Raw genomic sequence first — 22,747 nt, 5'->3', positions numbered from 1 at the left:
CTCTGGCTTTCCTTTTGATTGTGTTGCTCTTCGTGTGTCCCCGCCCAACTTCCTCCCGGTCATTGTTTCTTGTGTATATGTCCCCTGTGCTAGCCCTTCTCACCTGTATGAAGAATTATTTGACAGTTTCCCTGAACTCCTTACCGTCAGATTCCCTTCCCTCCCTTTCTTCCTTTGTGGAGATTTCAACCTCGCCATGCTCAACTGGCCTAATCATCCTAGCCTTCCAATTCCTTCCAACCACTTCTCCCATTGTTCCCTCCCACTTTCTTCCTTTATGTACTACTTTATGTACTTGCTCTGCCCTGAATTTCAATACCACCAAAAACTCCTTGGGCCGCACTCTCGATCTCTTCCTTTCCAACCTCCCCGCGCGCCACCTCTCTTTATTTCCTTGCACATCCCCGTATGTCAAAATCGACGCTCACCACCCCGCGGTTGAATTTGAAGCGGAGGTCCCTCGTTCAAAACCCAAAACCAAGCGTAAACCCACTAAGTTCAACTTCCGCAAAGCCAATTTTGACGGTCTGAACTCAGCTTTAGCGTCTTTCAATTGGGTTCATATATTAAGTAATTCATCGTGTGATCAAGCTCTTAAAACCTTCTACAATATCCTCTCTGATCTCCTCTCCTGTTATGTCCCTTCTTCCCCTCCCTGCCTACGTTCGTACCCAACTTGGTTCACAACGGAACTTCATATTAACATTCGCTTGAAACATACACTGCGGAGGAAGTTTGGGGCTTCTAAAAATGACGCCGACCTTGCTCACTTTAAGGCTATACATTCTACTGTGAAGTCAATGGTCAGAAAAGCGCGTAAAAGGTACCTATTGAGCGTCGAAGCCGTCCTTGCCCGCGGTAACTTAAAACCCTTTTGGTCTCACGCTTCTCGTAATCCAACTCAATCTCTCCCTTCTTCTATCAGTTTCGCTGACTCCACTGCCAACTCCCCACAACAATCCTGCGACCTTCTCTGCACCTACTTCTCTTCTGTGTTTTCTCCCTCGAGCCCTCCACCCTCTACACCTTTCATAACTACAGACTCCTCCGAATCTCTAGCCATTCCTCTCCTTGGTTGAGTTCCTTATTGGTAACCTTCACCCCAATGTCGGACCTGGCCCCGATGGGCTTCCTAATCTCTTTCTCCTTAACTGTAGAAAACACATTTCTCTCCCCCTGTGTATAATCTACAACAAAATTCTAAATGAATGCTACTTTCCCCGTCTCTGGAAAGAGGCCCTTATCATTCCTATCCTCAAGAGCGGAGACCCTTCCCTTGCTGTGAACTACCACCCCATTTCTCTTCCCTCCTCTTGCTCCAAAATCCTAGAAAGATATGTCAACGACTGGTTGACCGCACACTTCGGTCACTTCATTGTTAAAGAGCAGCATGGTTTCGTAAAACATAGATCAACGGCTTCAAATCTTCTGGTCTTTACCAACTTTGTTGCTAAATGCTTGAATTCACGACAGGAGGTACATGCTATTTATACTGATTTCTCCAAAGCCTTTGACACCGTTGACCATAACATTCTCCTCTCTAAACTTTCATCGCTAGACTTCCCTCCCTCAGTCATCTCCTGCCTTTCCTCCTATCTTTCATACCGTTCCTGCAAAGTTTCTTTTCATGGTCACTCATCTGGTTCCTTCTCTCCTTCCTCTGGTGTTCCCCAAGGCTCCACACTTGGTCCCCTACTCTTCCGGTTTTTTATCAATGACCTCGCCTCCATCCTCACCTCTGTCCGTATTTGCTTTACGCAGACGACCTTAAATTGTTTGCCTCTGTTTGGTCTCCGTTGGACTGTGTTCTCTTACAGTCCAACCTTGATAATTTAGCCCGTTGGTGTTCAGTCAAGAAGCTAACACTGAATGTCAACAAATGCCACAGGATGCGCTATTCCCTTAAACCCTCCCCATCATCCTTTTCCTATTCTCTCAGTGGACAACCCCTTTCACTACTGACCTCCTTCAAAGACCTGGGCGTAACATTCGACGATAAACTTCGTTTAAATTCCCACTTCGTTGACATCATCAATAGAGCTTCCAAAATGTCTGGTTTTATGCTACGTTCCTCCTCCGGCTTTACCTCAATCCAGCCCTCCTTAACACTCTTCAATTCCCTTGTCAGAAGCATCCTTGAATACTGCTGTGTAGTCTGGTCCCCCCTACCGCATCCGTGACGGCCGCGCTCTTGAAGCTGTACAACGCAAATTCACCCGGACCCTCTTTTATAAAAAGAACCTTCCACGGGTTGATTATCCGTCACGGCTCCGCACCCTCAATCTCCCCTCCCTACAGCAACGCCGTATCTCCCTTGATATGTGTACTCTTTTCAAACTCTGCAATGGTCTGATGGACTGCTCCGCCAACTCGGATATTACTTTCCGTGTCGCCTCGTCTCATAACACACGTAATGCGGACATTTTTTATGTACCCTTCGAAATTTACTTTCACTCTCCGATCCCGATGCTTTGCCGGTCCTACAATGCCCTATAGCTTGGGTCCTTCGACTCTATGTCCCTCTCTAGCTTTAAGCGTAAAATATGCCATTTACTTGCTCCTCCCTCTGAGGACAATATGTAATAAGAAATTTGTTTTCTGTGTATTGTTCTCATTAAATAAATATATAAATCCTTGAAAATTGTATCTGTAATAACGAATTCAGACCACTGAATAATTCTCGACAATAACATACGCCGGAATGTGCAAGTTTTCAGTACCAGATATATCACTAACAAATGCAGTAGCCACGTCCTGGAACTGGGAAACACTTGACACATCCTACTCTAACAGCAATCACAAACCTATCCTGATACAGAGCCTGGATGCCAAGCTCAAAGATGTCTCCCGAGTAGCTAACATCAAACTTAGGGAATTGATTGAACCTACAGACCCAAAATGACCTGAGGAACTTCATGGTTCAAATTCAGGAGCAGATCAAGTTGGTGACATACAAAGTAAGGAGAAACACGAGGCCCCAGGCCTGGTGGAATAAAGACCTAGGATCCCATCTAAGGGAAAAAATGGAAACGATGAGAGCTTTGAAGCAAACTCTAAACTACGAGAATTCCCTCGGGGCCAAACAAGCAACTAAACGATGGAAGGAGGAAATCAGGAGGGCAAAAAGAAACTTCTGGGATAACTTATGGGAAGAAATGTCGAACCACACCGATACCAAACAGTTCTAGCTAAAGATCAGGGGGTTCAAAAACTTTCAGGAAAAGTCCAGACAACTTACATCATGAGATAAAGACAAGAAACCAAAATTTCTTATAGAAATAGGAGGTGACTATGGCAAAAGACCTGTACCCCTAGAGACAAGATAGATATTGTCATGCGGTCTTCAACACGGATGATCTCAACAAAGTTCTTACAAGAGATAGTCCGATCCAGGGAATGATAAGATACTTTACTCTTATGTAAACTGGTTGAATGAAGAGACCAAATTACACTTTCTGAGGGTTCTAATGGGGCTCGGAGGGCCCTCCAACCACCACAAGAATGGAGGACAGCCAAGACTATTCCAATACCCAAAAACGACATTGATCTAAAAACGCCATGAACTTCAGACCTATCTCATTAGTAAATACTTTTGCCAAATTCTTAACGGTATGGTCAAGGAAAGACTTCCCTTCTTCAGCTGTAAGCTGTCAGGTTTGACGATGAAACCTTCAAGGACGACCTGCTGCAAAACCCACCGCTAGAAGGAAACGCAAATGATAAGGCTTCCCAGATTGGCGAAAACTTAGGACGAGCATGCGACGCGTCAATGCGAAGATGTACTGACTCCCAGAAACGAGCACCGAACTTCTGGTGGAACCCTGAAATTGAAGAATTTCGCAGGATCAGCCTCAATCCCAGAAGACGCAGTCAACGAAGCAGAAACCGATCTGGATACGAGCAGCTAAATGAACAATGCAAAGAGACGCGGAAAAAATGCATGTGGCTTAGTAAGAAGTAAAAACAAACACTTCAAGCCGCTGTTTAAGGAAGCTGATTCGAACCCCTTTGGCGGTGCCTACCAAACAGTGATGGGCAAAACCAAAGACAAGCGTTCTCCATCTATTACTTGCCCGAACTTGCTAGACGAGGTGGACGAACCTCTCCCCACCTTACCCCTAGCCTTCCTATTGTCCAAGTGGATCCCGTCTGAATCCCAATGGTAGGCGAGAAAGAGGTCCTGGAAGCTGCAAAACAAAAATAGCAAAGCAAAAATGGCAAAATAAAAATAGCAGAATAATGCCCCTGGCTTGGGTAGTATCCCCAACAAAGCCCTTAAGGCAGCAGTGAATATAGCGCCAAAATATGTTTGCCGAGGTATTTACCGCATGTCTTAAGAAGGAGAGAGAAAAAGTAAAAAGAGTGGAAAAAGCAAAGGCTGATTCTCAGTCGGTAGGGAGATCTCCCTACCGGCGTGGCCATCATCGGCGATGAAATTGGACTGAGGGTTGTTGCACGCCTCCTGGCTGGAGAATGCAGGCCTATCAAAGATGAGTCGCCATATTGTCCAATGTGCCCGGGCATCGCAGAGGACGCAGAACACATTAGGAGCTCAAATTCGGGAGCTCTTCAATCCGAAAAACATGATGAATCATATGTTGAAATCGATGGAGATATGGACTGCAGTCAAAAACGTGGGCGACGCTATCCACAGGAAGCTAAGACAGGAGGAAGTCAGTCGGAAGAAGGAACGAGCGAGGAGCACAGATGCGAACACGAGTGCAGGATAAATTCTGATCCAGTCCCGCGACATAATACTATATTGGAGCCTTACGGGGAGAGTGGAGGGAGAAAAGTTGGTTTTAGTAGGTAGGAGTCCCACATAACTGTCTGGCAGGAACCTACCGTAGCTTCTGCAGTTTTCCACTTTCCAACAAAAAAACAAAAAAAAAGACACTCAGCCAGATCGGCGGACAGACAGACATTGAACCGATTTTACTAAGGTTTTGTCTCACGCAAAACCTTAAAGAAAGAGTGAAGTGAATCGGCAAGCTGAGTGGCTTGGTTTCGTTGATATTTGTCCTTAGTGCAAACTCTGTTTATCTCCTATTTCAAATCCAGACTAATTTGGTTAGTCCAAGTCCATAAGAGATAAAGTATGTAGATGTAATCAGTGCAGTCGATGTGGTCCAGAAAAGAGACATCATTCATTGAATCCTTCCACGTTCTCCAGACAAGGTATAACGAAGGACGTCATCGAAAATAAGACGAAATAATATCGGCAAAAGAATGCATCCATGCTGGATTTTTTTTACTTTTCGACTGCCAGTACTCTAGCACGGTTGCGAAGTTTCAGCACATCGCGCTCAACCCTACTCGCAGCTATCAGGAGCGCTTTCGACTCCTTTTCTGAGTTGATCCGCCTCGACTTTTCCGCAGTCAGTTAGTTATTATGATGTGTTTTTGGGATGTGGCCAATAATTTTACCCGCACCTAAGATAAAGGCAGATTTTATGGGGAGCCGGTTCTCATCAATGTAGGGTTGTTCTTTTACGTCGTTTAGGTAGCTACTAGTGAATGACAGGCGGGCCACCCAATTTCTTATATCGAATAGGGTGGGCCTAATCTGTACTGCTGCGTCCAGTTGCAGCTCTGACACAGAAGTGAAGAAAAGTTTATCTCTGTTCAAAAAACAACTCCTGAATTAACTACTGATGGCCATGGGGACGATCTGATTAGATGTCCTTTGTCAGTCTATCAAAACCCAACTGACCTTATGGGAATTCCTGAAATCCACAAGAGAGAGAGAGAGACGGGAGGAGGCGGGGGGTGCTCTACAGAGTTCCACCATCATACTTCACTTAGGTCAGGAATGTCTAGTCCAGCAGTATCTCATCGGTTCCAGTATTTTCCAACAAGCATCGAGCAATTTAAGTGAATTCCTAAAACACAGATCTCGACTCCCTCGACGATTACCTACCTTGTCGTGGTGAGGGAGCTCAGTAAGGAAGATCCTCCAGGAAACGGGAGGTGACACCTGAAGCCAAGCGGTAATCAAAACCCCAGGTCAAGGTGTGACTACCGTGCCGAGGGCTAAACGGTCACAGGGGTTAAGATGTGGCCGTAAATGGTGAACTCTGGGTACCAGGCGACCCCCAGTTTCAACTAACCTTGTCTCGGCAAAAAGGGGCTCTGCCGAGATCGACTTACTTTCCCCGGAAAAATTGAGGCCATGGCAGCCAACTATGAAAAAATAAAAAAAAACAAAAACATAAACCTATTAAGCAAACACGGTTAAACTTCGATCTTGACGATCCAAACCCGAGTGAAGGGGCAACCATGAGCTCATCGATGGAGAACCTGAGTCTAGACTCAGATTTCCCACTTATTCAAGTGGGAACCAATTCAATTGGGACCCAGTCCTTAACGGACGAGCCGAAGCAGGCCCCTTCTGTCAGTACTCCTGACCCCAGGCTCCAATCGGCGCCACCTGCTGAGGCTAAAGTCTTGCCCATGGGTAAGCACCAGTCCACGGACAGCAAACTGCCTTCGGGCAAACAGCCTCCGGGCAAACCGCCTTCGGGCAAACCGCCTCCGGGCAAACCGCCTTCGGGCAAACCGCCTTCGGGGAAACCGCCTCCGGGCAAACCGCCTTCGGGCAAACCGCCTTCGGGCAAACCGCCTTCGGGCAAACCACCTCCGGGTAACGCACAACCCAAGAGCTGTGCCAAGGTTGAGGGGAAAGGAGCGTTCGGGGCACCTGCGACTAAGGGGAAACCGAAGCGGCAGCGGTCCTCGGACGATCCTAACTCTTGGACATAAAAGGCAGCAAAGAGGGCTCGGCCGGCAACGGCTAGGCCTTCATTGGCAGCCAAGGCTATCGAAGCCGATGGATGGGTCCTGTATAACGACTCTAATCCATCCGGCTACGATACTGAACAGCGCGAACAGCTTAGGAGGAAACTCCTCCTAGCTGTAAGGACTGCCTCCGCACAAGGCATTAAGTTTTGCTTTGAGTCGGTAGGTGTATACCGTAAAATGTTACGGCTGAACTTTGCCGACGAAGACACGAACGAGTGGCTCAGGCAGTACTGCTCCTCCCTTAACGATGTGTGGAAGGGTGCACGACTAACCTTGAAAAGGGTCGCTGAGCTTCCATCGATCAAAAAGTGCTTTCTCTGGCTTCCAGAAGAAGATCGAAATGGTGTCTGGGTTCTGGAACAACTTGGTGTACAGAACAACCTTAACACTTCCACCTGGTTGCTATTAGGCAGCAAAACAGGAGAGACAACCGATAGACTGGGAACTTTTCTCACTATCGGCATTCCCGAACCTGATGTTAAGAAAGTTCGGGGACTGGGCTGGGGACCGTCACGTTACAAGTGTCGGCTCCTAAAACCATTGAAGGGGACATGCAGCCCCCGGCATCTACATCTGAAACGTAGATGAGGTGCCACATTTCCCAAGTAAATTTGCAGCATTGTAAAGCGGCGACTGCACTTATCAGTCGTCGGATCAATAGCTGCAAGACATTTATATACCTGATACAAGAACCGTGGGTTGTTGGTGGGGCAGTCAGAGGCCTAAACTTCCAACATACTGACCTGTTGTATGCCAATGGAAGTGATCGAGCCCGCACCTGCATGATAGTCTCCAAAGACTTCCAGGCTAACCTGGTTAACGACCTATGTGATGACGACACCACATCGGCTAAGCTAACCATAAAAAGTCAACAGGGAGGTAAAGAGATACTACCGTGCTCTGCATATTCCCCTACGACGCAGAAGACGTTCCCAATGGAACATTCATCAGAGCTATCCAATATGCCAAAAGTAGAGGCATGGGGTAATAGCAGGATGTGATGTCAACGCTCACCACATATGCTGGGGAAGTTCGAACATCAATGCAACAGGATCGAGACTACTGGAGGAACCGATTTGCAGATCCTAAATGTGGGTAATGAACCCACTTTCTTCAACGTGGTCAGGCGAGAGGTCATCGACATTACGGTAGCATCTCCTGACATCGCGGCTCTGATCCGAGAGTGGAGAGTATCAAATGATATTACCCTCTCGGATCACAGACGCATTGATTTCGTTATGGACATAGATCCACCTCCACCCACTCCATTTCGGAATCCGAGGAAGACAGATTGGGTGATGTATCAAATAGAATTGAGCGCCCGAGTCACGATCCCTGGGAAGCGCATTAAAACCATTTCTGAAATTGAGAAGATAACCCAGATGATCACAACTAGCATGGGAGAAGCTTTCGAAGAAAGCTGTCCACTCCAGATGCCAAAGAAGGGTAAAACACCATGGTGGAAATCGGATTTGGCGCAACAGAGGAGAACGACAAGGATGCTCCTTAATCGTGCTCTGAAGGGTGAATCAAGCACTAGCTGGAATCGCTATAAAGAGGCACAGAAGGCTCTAAAGAAGAGCATAAGATCGGCTAAACGATCATCTTGGAGACGCTTTTGCGAAGAGACTAACTCTCTTGAGGCAACCTCAAAGCTGAAGCGGATTCTGGTTAAAGAACGTAGCCAGAAACTGGGTTATTTACGTTTACAGAATGGGAAGTCTACAGAAAGCGATGAAGAAACGGCAAATCATTTGCTTGAAGTACACTTCCCAGGCAGCATCCAAAATCTAATCTCGGGGCCAACAGGTGCATACAGCCCTCAACCGAGAGACTGGAATCTGGCATGCAAAGTAGTATCACTGGAGCGAGTGGAATGGGCATTTAACTCGTTCCATAGATACAAGTCTGCAGGTCCGGATAGCATCATCCCTGTGCTAGTAATAGAGGGAATGAATGCCCTGGGTCTACACATTCGGAATATATATCGTGCATGCCTAGCACACGCTTATATTCCAATTAAAGGGCGGGATGTCAAGGTGTTGTTCATTCCCAAACCAGGAAAACCCACCTACACAGACGCAAAAATCTTTCGATCGATCAGCCTAACGTCCTTTCTACTAAAAGGACTAGAAAGACTAGTAGATCGGTTCATAAGGGATACACACATTCCTAAATGGCCACTTCACCATAGGCAACACGCCTACCAGAAAGGCAAATCCACGGAGACAGCACTCCATGAACTTACGGCAAAAATTGAAAAGGCGATGTCCGAAAAAGAATACGCCTTAGGCGCATTCATGGACATCAAAGTTGCCTTCAATTATGCCTCATTTGCGGCAATTTATGATGCGGCAAGGCAGCATGGAATCGAACCGCTGCTAATCAGTTGGATCCTTCACATGCTAGAGTGGAGAAAAATCCACATATCGGTCGGCCAGAAGTCTATTGAAACAGGATGTCTCAGGGGCTGTCCACAGGGAGGGGTTCTCTCTCCACTGTTATGGCTCTTGGTGATGGATACCCTGCTGTGGCTCCTGGAGGACAAAAAAGTCTTCGCGCAAGCATTTGCGGACGACCTGGCCGTAATAATTAACGGCAAGTTTGCGGACACAGTATGTGACCGCTTGAGTGCAACTCTGCATGTAATCCACAGCTGGTGCCTCCGCAATGGACTCACGGTGAACGCTAGGAAGACTGGACTAGTTATGTTCACTAGGAACGTCAGGTGGGGCAGCTATACGCTACCCACCTTAGCAGGGGTGGAAATCCAGCTGGCACAAACAATCAAGTACTTAGGAGTACATTTCGACTCCAAGTTAACGTGGAAGCATCATATCCAGGAACAATATCAGAAATCCGATTGGTAAGACTTAGGGACTTTCACCTAAACGGATATATTGGATGTATACATCCATAATAAAACCCATTTTGATGTATGCATGCATCGTCTGGTGGCCAAGACTGAACTTTGCTTGCTTTGGTTGCCTAAGTATTACTGGAGCAATGAGTATTACGCCGACTGCGGCGCAGTTGAAGCTATCCTAAATTTACGCCCCATTCACTTGGAGGTGAAACGGAAAGCGACCAATGACGCATATAGGCTCGATACCATTGGGGCGTGGAAAGGCGACCAATCCAACGGGCATACGTCTATCTAGAAATTCCTTGAAAAACATCCGGTAGCCCTGATGCCGACCGATCATATGGTTTCCAGATTCGTCTTTGAAAAGACATACACTGTCGTAATCACCGAAAGAGAAGAATGGTCGACAAGTGGCCATGAGTCTTTTCAGATTACAGACCTAATAATCTTCACCGACGGGTCAGTCACGTAGGATGGATCGGGTGCAGGTGTGTTCTCGGAGAATCCGATTATAGAATTGGCCCGACCCCTCGGAAAAATGACGACCATATTCCAGGCGGAGATATATGCCATTTCATTGGCAGCAGAAGAATGTCCGCGACAAAAATAGAGGGGTCACACCATTCGAATCTGTTCCAACGGTCGGGCGGCATTATCAGCACTAAATGGCAACAACATATCAAGCCAGTTGGTGTGGAGTTGTCATCAGGTGCTGCTGAAACTTGGCCGACTGAACGAAACATTCCTGATGTGGGTGCCGGGGGACTCTAACATCGTCGGTAATGAGGAGGCTGATAGACTGGCTCGCCGAGGGTCTGGATCCACAATGGTGGGGCCAGAACCAGCTCTTGGAATCCGACCATCTACTGTCAAGTCTACTCTGAAGGGTGAAATTGCAAGGATTCACGCAACCGAGTGGAGAAATTTGGACTCTTGCCGGCAAGCGAAAATCCTTGTGAAGGAGCCTAGAGCCACTAGAGCGGCATTTTTGTTGTCCCTTAAGAAGTGGGACATGAAAACCCTAGTAGGGCTTTTGACGGGACACTGCCCCTTAAACTACCATATGGAAAAGATTGGAGTAGTGGTCTCGGCTGTGTGCAGCCAATGCGAGGAGGAGGAGGAGACAGCCCTGCACTTTTTATGCAGCTGCCCGGCATCCTCAAATCTCAGACGAAGACACCTTGGCAAGGTTTTCTTCAATGAAGAATCTGCACACTCTCTGCCTCTTGAGAATGTTCTCAGATTCACTAAAGCCTGCGAACACCGTAGGCGGGAAGCCATTGAATAGGCAACTTACGGGGATAGTACAATGGGCCTAATAATGGCCTGAGTGCTCGGAGCTGCGGCTCCCACCAGTTAACTAAACTAACTAACTAAAACACAGATCTATCAAACTGCATGCCTTAGCGTATGCCATATATTTAGGCACTGCAGACATTAGTGGACAATGTAAAAAGAAGCTGCAAATAAGAAAAGTTCATTGCCGCCGCAACCTCGCCCCACCTAGAATCTTATAAATCATCAAATACAAATGAATGCATGTATATAATATGATAAAATTATATAAAATTATATAAAATTATTCTACGCTACCTACAAAGGACCAAACATTTACTTCGAAGGAAAAAATCCCCCGAAATATGTTAAAAAAAAAATAAAATCAAAACAAATTTAAGTGTCCTTTGATGTCTCCCATCTCATTATCATTCGAGATTCACTTTGCAAGCAAGCACTTACCTGAAAGATTTCCACGTCAAGAAAAGTCCAGTCACCTTTCGTCATGCCTAAAGCATGTGCGGCCAGCATAAATTTTCGTACAAGTACTCCACGAACAGACAGGATAACAACTATGTTTGGAAAAGAATGATATGTTATTGAGTGTCTCGTGTGAGTCCTTTTCTCCATATACATATATTCATAGGGGTAACAATGGCCAAGTCGACTAAAAAAATATTGTTTGAATCACTTACCTCTGGCATACATGCTCGCATCCCTTAGGTAGTTATCATAAGGCTCCTCCTCGTTCCCATTCAGTTCACGCACAAAGCTCAGCAGACCCTCCTCCTTGAGACCATATTCCAAGTTTTTACCTATTTTTCGTAATTGAATTGAGAACAGAAGAATCTATGAGAATAGAATATTTCAAGGACCAGACTATTTGCAATTTGGGAAATATAAAACGTGTACGTACCCACTGTCAGGGAGAATAGGTCCGAACGGTCGAGGAGCAGGGCAACGTGCTTCCAATTAAATTGTCGAAAAACACTTGCGAAAACCAATTTTAGTCGACATTGGCAATATGACATTCGAGTTAGCGTCGGGTACTTTGATTTGTCTTTGAACATGCCCTTGAAAAGGAGACGATAGCATTTAATTCATCCATTGGGGCCCATTGGATACGTATATGGTAGGGTAAGGATCTTTGAAAAATTCGACAGGCGTTAATTTACACTTCATCAATAGTCTTGTGTTTATCCTACTCCGTCATAAGAAATAATGCTTCTTGATACCTAATAGGTCTGGCCACTCCGAAGGAAGGACATTCCATTCAACAACAGAAAGGGGCAGACATAAACCTCCTTTTGTGTCTCATAGAAAGCTTACAAGGAGGTAGCGGCATATCAATTCATGTATGCAAGGATCGAATGTGCTATAAGCTGGATTTGTGATTTATACTCCTACGCAATCTGAACTGCAAAGGATATAACATACAGAATAAAGGATAATGAACATGCATAGTCTGTTACATAAGAGCGTGGTCACTGTTACACGTAGATAAAAAATCAGAGCGTCCTGTTTCTTTTTCTATGACATAGAGGGCACCTCAGTCCTTCATGCTTTTTGTTAAAAGTCAGCTCTCTGTCAAATTTAGTCTTCAATTGAGTGGTTTTTCGAAATGAGTGCTGTTTACGCCTCTCGCTTTGAGGCAATTTTTCTATGTTTGCATGAAAAAGGACCCAAATTAACGCAAACTGCTGCTGCGAAATATATGGGAAAGTCGAAGCAGTTCGTTAGCACGTGAATAAATCGCTATAAAAAGGTCGGTAACGTTGATGATTTTCCTGATCGCGGAAGTGCAAGCCAAGTCTCAAAAAAAGACGAAAAAAAGATTCTCGCATTGTTCTCGAAAGATCCAACTTTGACTTTACGTGGAGCTGCTGTGAAATTGAAAGCAAAAGGTGTTGACATATCTTACGGAACGATTCGCAGGCACTTGCTTGTCAATAAACTGAAATATCGCAGTACTTTGGAAAAACCAATGTTGAGTACAAAACACATTGAAAAACCAGTGGAATGGGCGAAGGAAAATTTGCACCGCGATTGGAGCAACGTAATTTTTTCTGATGAATCCTCCTGCTGGGCATTTCCGAGCATCAAACACGCCTGGACAACCTCCACCAGTACGATGCTTCAACGGAATGTTAAACACCCCGTCAAGGTCCATGTTTGGGGGTGCTTCTCAAACAAAGGTTTCGGTACTTTGTTCTTATTTACCGAGAATTTAAATGCCGAAAAAATGAATAAAATATATCAAAAGGCTTTGTTACCATCTGCTAAGCAATGGTATATCAAGAAAAATGAAGGTTGGATCCTTCAAGAGGACAACGATCCGAAACATCGGAGTCGAGCGTGTAGCGAGTGGAAGGCGCAAAACGGAGTTGTCACTTTAGATTGGCCATATCAGTGACCGGATGCAAATCCCATAGAAAATGTGTGGGCTCTGATGAAAATGCAGCTTCGCCGACGCAAGTCATGTAATTTACATCAACTTTCTCGACAAATTCGGAAAATTTGGAGGTCTTTTCCGGTAGAATATGCAGAAAAACTAGTGGAAAGTATGCCTCGACGTTGCCAGGCCATAATTGACAATGCAGGAGATTGGACTTGCTACTGAGGTATTTGCATTGAGTATTGACGACCAAATTATCAATAAATTTGCGAATTTTCGAAAAATCAATTGTTGTTATTATTTAACAGTGACCACGCTCTTATGTAACCAGATAGTATGTATGTATATATAATCAATAACAGATCTATTTAGACATGTGTGTTGTCTAATGGATGTAATAGTGATGAAGATGAATTCAGATCCTACTCTATTAACAAACGAACTAAGAGGACGATGGATATCAAATCATAAGCAGTAATAAATGGACAAAAATCCTTCCACGTATACTCTTGGCTGGAGGAGGCAGGGCCACATTAGGAATTGGAAGTGATTGCAAACTTATTATTTCTGACAGTCACATCACAACTAGCCTCATTTTCTGACCAGCACCTACCGGTGCTCTGAGGTGGCGGGGAGGAAGACGGGGCGGCAACCCTGTCGTCTGAACCAAAACCAAGCGGCCGAGGAGAACCTCCACGTGGTGGCACCGGGAACCGCTGTATCGCATTGGCTTGCCGGCCGTGATGCAGTAGGCGAATGCTCCAAGGCCTAGCTAGGGCGATCAGACCCGAGTCTGCACGGGGACTCATCTGAAGTGGCTTCGGTCACGAAACCTTACCAGGGGTATACTGGTACCATGGGAACCGAAGTAGCCCCTGGACTCTTATACTTCAGGAGAATGCCTGTCGTATCTGAGTACAGCTCGGTTGGTTGCAGTTGGCCCCCCTAGTGGGAGTTTCATGATGGCTGTGGTTATGCTCAAGCGAGAAGAGACCTTCGGGCCTCGACGTGGTGTTGCGTATCAACACGGGTGCCGTACTCCATAGTTCGGTAGAGATTTAGGTAATTCTTGCATCCACCAGTATGAATGCTAAGCCATGCACTTGGTATAGACTGGTACCGTTGTTGCTTGTCGCAGCGGTACTCTGATTGTGGTCACAAAATCAATCCGTGCCTGAAGAGGGCCGTAGGATTAAGTTTCAACACAGGTACCTACGTTAAACACCGAGGACTTCACTGACCCGCACCTACCGAACACGATACTCATAAGGATAATTAGATAGTTGAAGTTTCACAGCATTTATTGAATTAAAGGGAAAGTATATATGCAATGCTTTTGATGAAAATTTGTGGTTTTCGCATCCTAAGGAAACACCACTTCCAGGTTTACGCCATTGTGATTACCTGTCTTGGTTATATAGTAGAGGCTATCTCCTGGAGAATCATAAGGTACGAAAACTAAACGTTGATTGAAAAACTCCAATCCAAAGTATTATGTAGTCCTGGAGGATTATGGAACCTGGAACGAAGCCACGGTTTAACGATCAAGGTTTTCGTGATGGGCTTCTCCATTTGGAGTGCGCTGACGAGGCTGCCTTAAAGTGGCTCCAGCAGGTAATCCCAAATTTGAGTTCCGGCGGTCGGCCCAAGTTCACTATTGTGAACACTGAGCTACGTGGGACAGAACATGTCGGATGTTGGCTACCGGGCCCTCGAAGGGAAGCAGAGGACATCATCCGCATGCTGGGTGAACAGAACCCGGGCATGAACTTTGCACACTGGAGGGTAAAGTTCATGAATGCCAGGAAGGACCAATCTACAAACGTGGAGGGCTTCAACTTGGTATTCGAACTGGACCAACAGAGTCTGAATGTGCTCAGGGGAAGTCATCATATGGTGCTCCACTTTTTCCTATATAGACTGAAATTCAGTCATATCAGGAGACTGTAGGGCATCATCTCCATTTTGAGAGCGAAGAACAATGATGGAGAATGACAAAGCTACAGGATTTCCCCTATATCTTTCTGGTGCAAGAACCGTGGGTTCGATTTAACAGAATCTGTGGCATTGGATCAGTAAAGGGGGCTAGGATCTTCTACGAAGAAAGATCCATAAGACCGAGAGCTTGCGTCCTGATATCAAGACGGTTAGAGGCAACTATGCTGAGACAATATTGTTCCCAGGACTTAGCTACGATCATCATACAATACCAGATAAATGGCGAGAGGAAAAACATCATAGTTGCCCCCGCTTATTTACCCTATGATTCTTTGTATCCTCCACCGACGCAAGAACTTAGGGATCTGGTGGCGTATGCAGAATCAAGTGGTCTCGAACTCTTAATAGGTTGCGATGCGAATGCTCAACATATCTGTTGGGGCAGTAGCAAATGCAATCCAAGAGGAGAGAAGCTATTTGATTTCATCACTTCAACTGGTCTTATGACTGCAAACGTAGGGTGAGCCCCTACGTTCGTGGGACCGAGAAGAAGGGAAGTAATTGACCTAACCATCTGTACCCCAAAATTGTTAGAGTTGATTACACACGAGGTCTCACTGTCAGATCACCAATATCTAGAATTCAATCTGACTATTGTGGGCGAACAGTCTGCAGTACAAAGACGGAACCCTAGGAAAACGGATTGGGCAAAGTTCAATGAACTTCTTGGCAATAAAGTACAGTTCCCTAGGCGACTAAGGACTCCTTTGGTGCTGGAAGATGAATTTAAAACTCTGAACTGCACACTTTTAGAATGCTATGAAGAGGCTTGTCCTATTTCCCGAGGCCAAAGCGGTAAAACGGTTCCTTGGTGGAACCGAGGACTGCAAAAACTCAGGAAATCAACCAGGCGACTTCTAAATCGTGCTTGCAAAAGTAACAAGAACAAAGACTGGTTAAATTTCAGGAACTCACAACGTGAATATAAGAGGCTCGTGAAGTGCTCGAAACGAGACTCCTTTAGAGCGTACTGTGAGGAACTGGAAGGCGAAAGGGAGACTTCAAGGCTGTGTAGAGTCCTCAAAAGGGATGAGTCGGCCAAGTTGGATTCTCTTAGAAAACCCGACGGTACTTTCACTCAGTACAAACCCTCCTGGAAGTACACCACCCGGGAGAACGGGTGAGAGAAATGGTAGGGGGAGAGTTGACGGTTCTTGCAACCCCTTCAACACGCAAGCGTTGCAAGGGGAACTGGAACACTGCGAAAGCGGTTGTTACCCATGAAAAGGTGAGAGCTGCCATACTATCCTTTGAACATTTCAAAGCACCTGGCATGGATGGCATCTATCCGGCAATGCTAAAGGAGGGTATGGAGCATTTAGAGCGACTTCTAAGAAATATTTTTCGAGGATGTCTTGCTCTGGGCTGCGTGCCTTCTTCTTGGCAACAGGTTAAGGTAGTTTTCATACCGAAACCTGGGAAAGATGACTATTCTAATCCAAAGAACTTTAGACAGATCAGCTTGACTTCATTCTTGCTGAAAGGTTTGGAGAGACTGGTGGAGCGTCACATTCGTGGAAACGCACTTAGGTCACACCCACTTAGTGAAAACCAACATGCTTACCAACGTGGAAAGTCCTGTGAGTCTGCTCTTCATTCTTTAGTCACAAAGATAGAGGATGCAACTTTGAATGGTGAGTACGCGATGGGGGTGTTCGTGGACATTGAAGGGGCTTTTGACTGTGCGCCTTTTCAAAAACTTTGTGATACCGCCAGAGTGCATGGTGTTGATGATGCTTTAATTAAGTGGATCCATGCTATGCTAACGCAAAGATTGTTGTGCGCTGAGGTAGGGGTCGATCGGTACCTGACTACAGAAGCAACGAAGGGCTGCCCCCAAGGAGGTGTGCTTTCACCGCTTCTGTGGAGTATGCTGATCGACTCACTGCTATGCGAACTGCAAAATTTGCCAATGGTTTTATTCACAAAAAGGAGAAAACTGGATGGACTTTGTCTCCCTGAGATGAGGGATACTACCCTTCAACTCTCCGAAGAAGTGAAATATCTGGGGGTCACTCTAGATAAAAAACTTCTTTGGAACAAACATGTAGAGGTAAAGATGAAACGAGCTCTCACAGCTTATGGGCTGTGCAGACGGACCTTTGCCTCGACATGGGGACTCAGGCCTCATGTGGTAATGTGGATATACGTTGCCATCATTAGGCCGATGTTCGTATATGCATCCGTAGAGTGGTGGGTTAAGGTGAGACAAAAAGGTTTTCACCGTAAACTAGCCGCACTGCAAAGAACTGTGTGTCTGGGTATCACTGGTGCCATGAGCACGACATCCGGCGCTGCTCTGAATGCACTACTCAATTTTCAGCCCCTGGATATGTTTATTCAAAGCGCTGCAATGAGAGCAGGTCATAGACTAATTCGATTAGATTTATGGGAAAACAACGGATGTGGGGGGCACAGAGCATTGGAAGAGTTACTGGGAGGACTGAATCCAGTTCTTACAATGCCTTCCGATTCTCGTGTCCCCATACATCTGTTCGGTAGAAGATATGAAGTTACCCTGAAGCGTAGAGAGGACTGGGAAGACCCAGAGGAATGCGTGGCGGGATATACGGAAGTCTTCTACATCGATGGCTCAAAAACAGAAGAGGGTTCTGGAACCGAATAAAAACAAGAAGTGGGCTTTTCCTTTGGGACAATATGCGACGGTTTTTCAAGTCGAAGTTTATGCGATCCGAAGGGTGGCACGCTGGATGATTGACGAGCGGTTGAAGGGCAGGCGCATCGCAATCTGCAGTGACAGTCAAGCTGCATTGAGGGCATTGAGCAGTCCTTTGATCACCTCGAAAATCGTTCAGGAATGCAGAAACCGTTTGAACTCTATGTCTAAATTCAATACGGTGGAACTACTCTGGGAACCTGGTCACTATGGCATAGAGGGAAATGAAATCTTGGACGCTTTAGCGAAAGAGGGGTCAATCTCCCCTATGCCGGGACCGGAGCCAGCAATCGGAGTATCAGTAGCATTGGCTAAATCTGTTTTCAAAAACTGGGAACAAGTTTCCCATAATGACAGGTGGCAGAGCCTAAATGCTGCTCGACACACCAAACTTTTCCTGTCAGAACCGAACATACGTACCGGAAAGTTTATCCTGTCGAAAAGCAGGAGAACTTGCAGGTGTATTGTGGGCATTCTGACAGGCCATAATTCACTAGCTGGGCATATGTTCAGAATAGAAATTACCGAAGATGTTACGTGTCCCTCCTGTAATGAGGAAGCGGAATCCACGGAGCATTTCCTATGTGAATGCCCCGCCTATGGACGCATCAGGCATCAGATCTTTGGTGCCGATGTTTCACCAATTGCAACAGGTAGCATCACATCCACTAATGGAAATCCTGCGATACGTTAATAAATCCGGTATATTCCGTTAGACGGGGGAGGTGAGTACAATGGGCCAACAAGGCCTGAGTGCTCAGAAGCTGTAGCTTCTCCCCCACCATACACACACACACACACATACCGTCCCAGCAGAATCCTAGGGATTTTGCGAGAGAACCCGACGTCAAAATGAAAGTGGCGCCTTTACTTCCTTCCAGTGCTGTCTGCTTCCTGGAAGATAGACTTCAACCTGTCCAAGGGTACTCTTGGGTTTGCCATCGACGTGACGTACAGAGTGAAGGATTGCTCCCCACGCTCCAGGATCTTATAGGGGCCCTCGTATGGTGGCCGTAGCGGCTTCCGGTGAGCATTAGTCCTTACCAGAAAATGGTTACACACTTCGAGTTCCCTAGGGGTGATCACCGCCGGGGGCGAGATGTTGGAAGTGCTTTATTCTGGGAACGGCTTCTCTTAGTAGACGCAACAATCCAGTCTCTCCAAGGCCAAGGATCAGGTCGCCAGGAAGTCCAAGGCTGGCCGCAAACTCTTCGTAGACGGCTGTACGGAAGCCAAGCAGAACAAAAGTCCATAATGGCTACCTTCAGCGTACTATGCCATCGTTTTAGCATCCTATTGCTCTGCGGGTGGTATGCAGTTGTCTGCTGACGTTTGAATCCAAAGAGCTTTCCGAGCCCGGGGGAGAGAGTAGGTTCAAATTTCATTCCCTGACCTTTAATGAATATGGCGGGGACACCAAAGTATTCAATCCATTCTCTACAGGGGGCGTCAGCACACGATTGTGCTGTTAAATCTTTCAGAACTATTGCCTAAAGCAACCGCGTAAACCGATTAATTATCGTGAGGCAATACTTGTAGCCGTGCGTGTCTCGCAAAGAACCTATAATGTCGAGGTTTATTGTATGGGAGCGCCTTGTCGACTTGGAGAGCACACCTACTTCCTTCCTAGCATGTCTAGTGACTTTACGCTTTTGTCATCCGATGCACTTTTTGGCAGGCGGAATATATGGCCCAGGTTCCTTTTCAGAGATTTCGTAGTAGATAGAGGAATATGTATTGTATTTGGAGTTCATCTGCAGGCTCAGAAGAACTGCGTCATCCTTCGAGTCTACAGCGACTGCCGACTGCGGCTGGGATATTGATCTCGGAAGTCCGGGACATAACGCTAGCGTTTTTACCAAACGCATGTTAAATCTCCGTAGTGAACTGGTGAAAGTCAGGAGCTAACGACCCGTTAACAAGGTGACCAACCTGTCTTCAATGGAATAACAGAAGTGCTTGATTCTCGGATACGCGGCTTGTAATTCACGATCAAAGGCGCTATAATTTCGTTGAACGGTATTCAATCATTTTGAGAAAAACCCAACGGTTGGTAGCTTCAAGGAGCTTGATTCACCCTTTGATGAAGAGAAGCGCCTACTACGGTGTTTGTGGCTTTAAATATTTGGACGGTTCCTGGAAACCACACAACCTGCGGTGAATCTTTGGTTTTAGGAGGCAGGAAACAACGGTAGAAGGGTACCTTGCCCAAGAACCTTCTAAAGTCTTTGACTGTCTTTGGCAGCGGAAAGCTCGCGATCACTTGCACTTTGTCATGTTCGGATTGAATGCCATCAGGGTGTCATCAGGGTTGATGGAGTGGCCTAGAAATTTCACCTGCTACTGGAGCAGTTTGCTGTTTTGAAGGAGGCACTGAAAAATGTACTCGAGATGTCCCAAATGATCGGACTTAGTGGAAGATACGACCAGCACGTCATCCAAGTAGGGGAAATAGAAGTCCAAGTTTCCTAATACAGAGGGAATGCATCTCTGGAAGGTTCGTGCTGCATTGTACAGGCCAAAAGTCATCCGTGTGAACTTGAAGAGTGCAAAAGATGCGCAAATTTCTGTCTTTGGAATATCTTCCGGAGCTTCAAGGATTTGATAGTAGGCTCTGGCGAGATTCAAGGTAGAGAAAACACGACATTTTACTAAATAATATGCAAATTGTTGTATGAGTGGACTGGGGTGCCGGTCGGGAATCGATTGAGAATTCAGGCGTCTATAATCTCCACAAGGTCGCCATTCGCCAATGGGCTTGATCGGCTAAATCGAGTGGAGATGACCAACTGCTGTTGGAAGGTCTGCATACACCCTACTTGAGTAGCTGTTAAAACTTTTCCGGAGCAACAGCAAGCCTTTGGGGTAGGAAAGGACGCACCTTCGTGAAGATTGGGGAAGCAGTAGTGCTGATATGATGCTGGACTTGTGTCAGTTAAGCATGGTTGCTTAACTGGCCGAGAAAGAAGTGCGCGAATGCGTGGATCGGCAACGTTCTCAAAAATGATAAAAAGAATGTTGTTGTTTGAGCAGGTTGAAATTTTTACTGACGACTGAAAAGAGGTTATATCGTCTACCAGTGACCTATGCTGCACATTCACCAGCAGCTCATAGTGAGCCTGCACCTAATCTGGGGACACTGATGTCAACCAAAGTTTATCCTGTCGAAAAGCAGGAGGACTTACAGGTGTATTGTGGGCATTCTGACAGGCCATAATTCACTAGCTGGGCATATGTTCAGAATAGGAATTACCGAAGATGATACGTGTCCCTCCTGTAATGAGGAAGCGGAATCCACGGAGCATTTCCTATGTGAATGCCCCGCCTATGGACGCATCAGGCATCAGATCTTTGGTGCCGATGTCCTCCAATTGCGACGGGTAGCATCACATCCACTAACGGAAATCCTGTGATACGTTAACGAATCCGGAATATTCCGTTAGACAGGGGAGGCGAGTACAATGGGCCAACACGGCCTGAGTGCTCAGAAACTGTAGCTTCTCCCCCACCGCCACACACACACACACACAATCCCAACCAGATCTTAAAGCCTTCTAAGTGGTGTCTATATAAAGTGATTTTCGTCAAGATAATCTTGGCAGCTTTGGTACTTTCGCAAAAACAGTAATGGTCCCAGTAAATCAGGACTAACTGGGATCATATATCAAACGCTTACAAACCACCAATTTTGTAATATATTCACTTCAGAAGGTTTTTTTTAAAAGATAAGAATTGTTCTTGTTGTACCAGCAGATAGCAACAGCCCCATCACCGCCTATCCAATTTAAAACTCACCACTCATCGTAGCGAAAGGACCATTGTTTCCAGAGTTGATGACATCTTATTCGGCTAATTACTGTTTCCTATCTGCTCAGATATCATCTTCTTCTGTAATTAATGTGCCAGGATATTGTGCATAAATACACCACTCAAACGATAAGTTCATCAGGACATAGATCAGAGAGTCAAGCTCCCGGAGTTAATCCGCGTCTTAACTCAAGAGCATAGTATCCTAGAAGTCATTAGAGTAAATACGACATCCCATTAAGAAACTGATTGCTCCGACTTAATAGCGAAATTCCAACATATCATTCCGTGTCCTACTCTCCGCTGGCTGGTAATCAAGCAAAGTACACCCCCACCCCCTTGATTTATTTCCCGTGGAAACATGCAAAATGAACAACTAATGGAAGAACAATTTTAATGATAGTGTATGGAGCTGATTGCTACAAATATGCAATCCGACACCGTTTCGCAGAAACTGCCACAATCCTGCGACGTCTGGGATTACCGATCACGGCTAAGAGGTCAGATTGCAGCAATATATGCTTTTAAAAATAGAATTCAAACAGAGAAAAATATTTGCATTATCCTTGAAATTGACTTTGATTAAATGACCGTGCTTCCAGCGTTTCCTAGCGAGGATAAACGTTATCCTTCACTGGAAGGGGTTGTTCACAATGCATCGGCTCGCTCTGTTGAAATTCAATTAAATACAAACAGTTAGACACTCTCCCTTCTCCCAGCGTTTAATTATCTTTGTATCCTCTGGCTCTCATACTTTGCAAGAGGACCAGTCACCCTACCACCCCTTGCCATTCATTGTAATTATCATAAACTATACAAATTTCAAATACTCCCATTAACCGGGAGCCATTAAAGGCAGATAAAAGATAAAAGATGCTCATAATAGGCTGTGAAATAAGATGTTAAATAATTTTTAATATCATAGATT

General features: G+C 45.8%; 1 protein-coding gene across 1 annotated transcript in view; it reads right to left on the bottom strand.

Annotated features, from left to right (window-relative positions):
• Positions 1-22,747, bottom strand: part of LOC119660591 (atrial natriuretic peptide receptor 1) — a 61,747-nt gene that overhangs the window by 12,092 nt on the left and 26,908 nt on the right. The window contains exons 5-7 of the mRNA XM_038069266.1: positions 11,859-12,015; positions 11,638-11,757; positions 11,405-11,514 (exon numbers count right to left, since the gene is read on the bottom strand). Coding sequence (XP_037925194.1) covers positions 11,405-11,514; positions 11,638-11,757; positions 11,859-12,015 — 387 coding nt within the window. The remainder of the gene's footprint in view (positions 1-11,404; positions 11,515-11,637; positions 11,758-11,858; positions 12,016-22,747) is intronic.

This window comes from Hermetia illucens, chromosome 1 (genome assembly GCF_905115235.1).
Source record: "Hermetia illucens chromosome 1, iHerIll2.2.curated.20191125, whole genome shotgun sequence".
NCBI lineage: Eukaryota > Metazoa > Arthropoda > Insecta > Diptera > Stratiomyidae > Hermetia > Hermetia illucens.
Note: the sequence above shows the minus strand (reverse complement) of the source record. Positions and strands in the feature narration are given on the sequence as shown.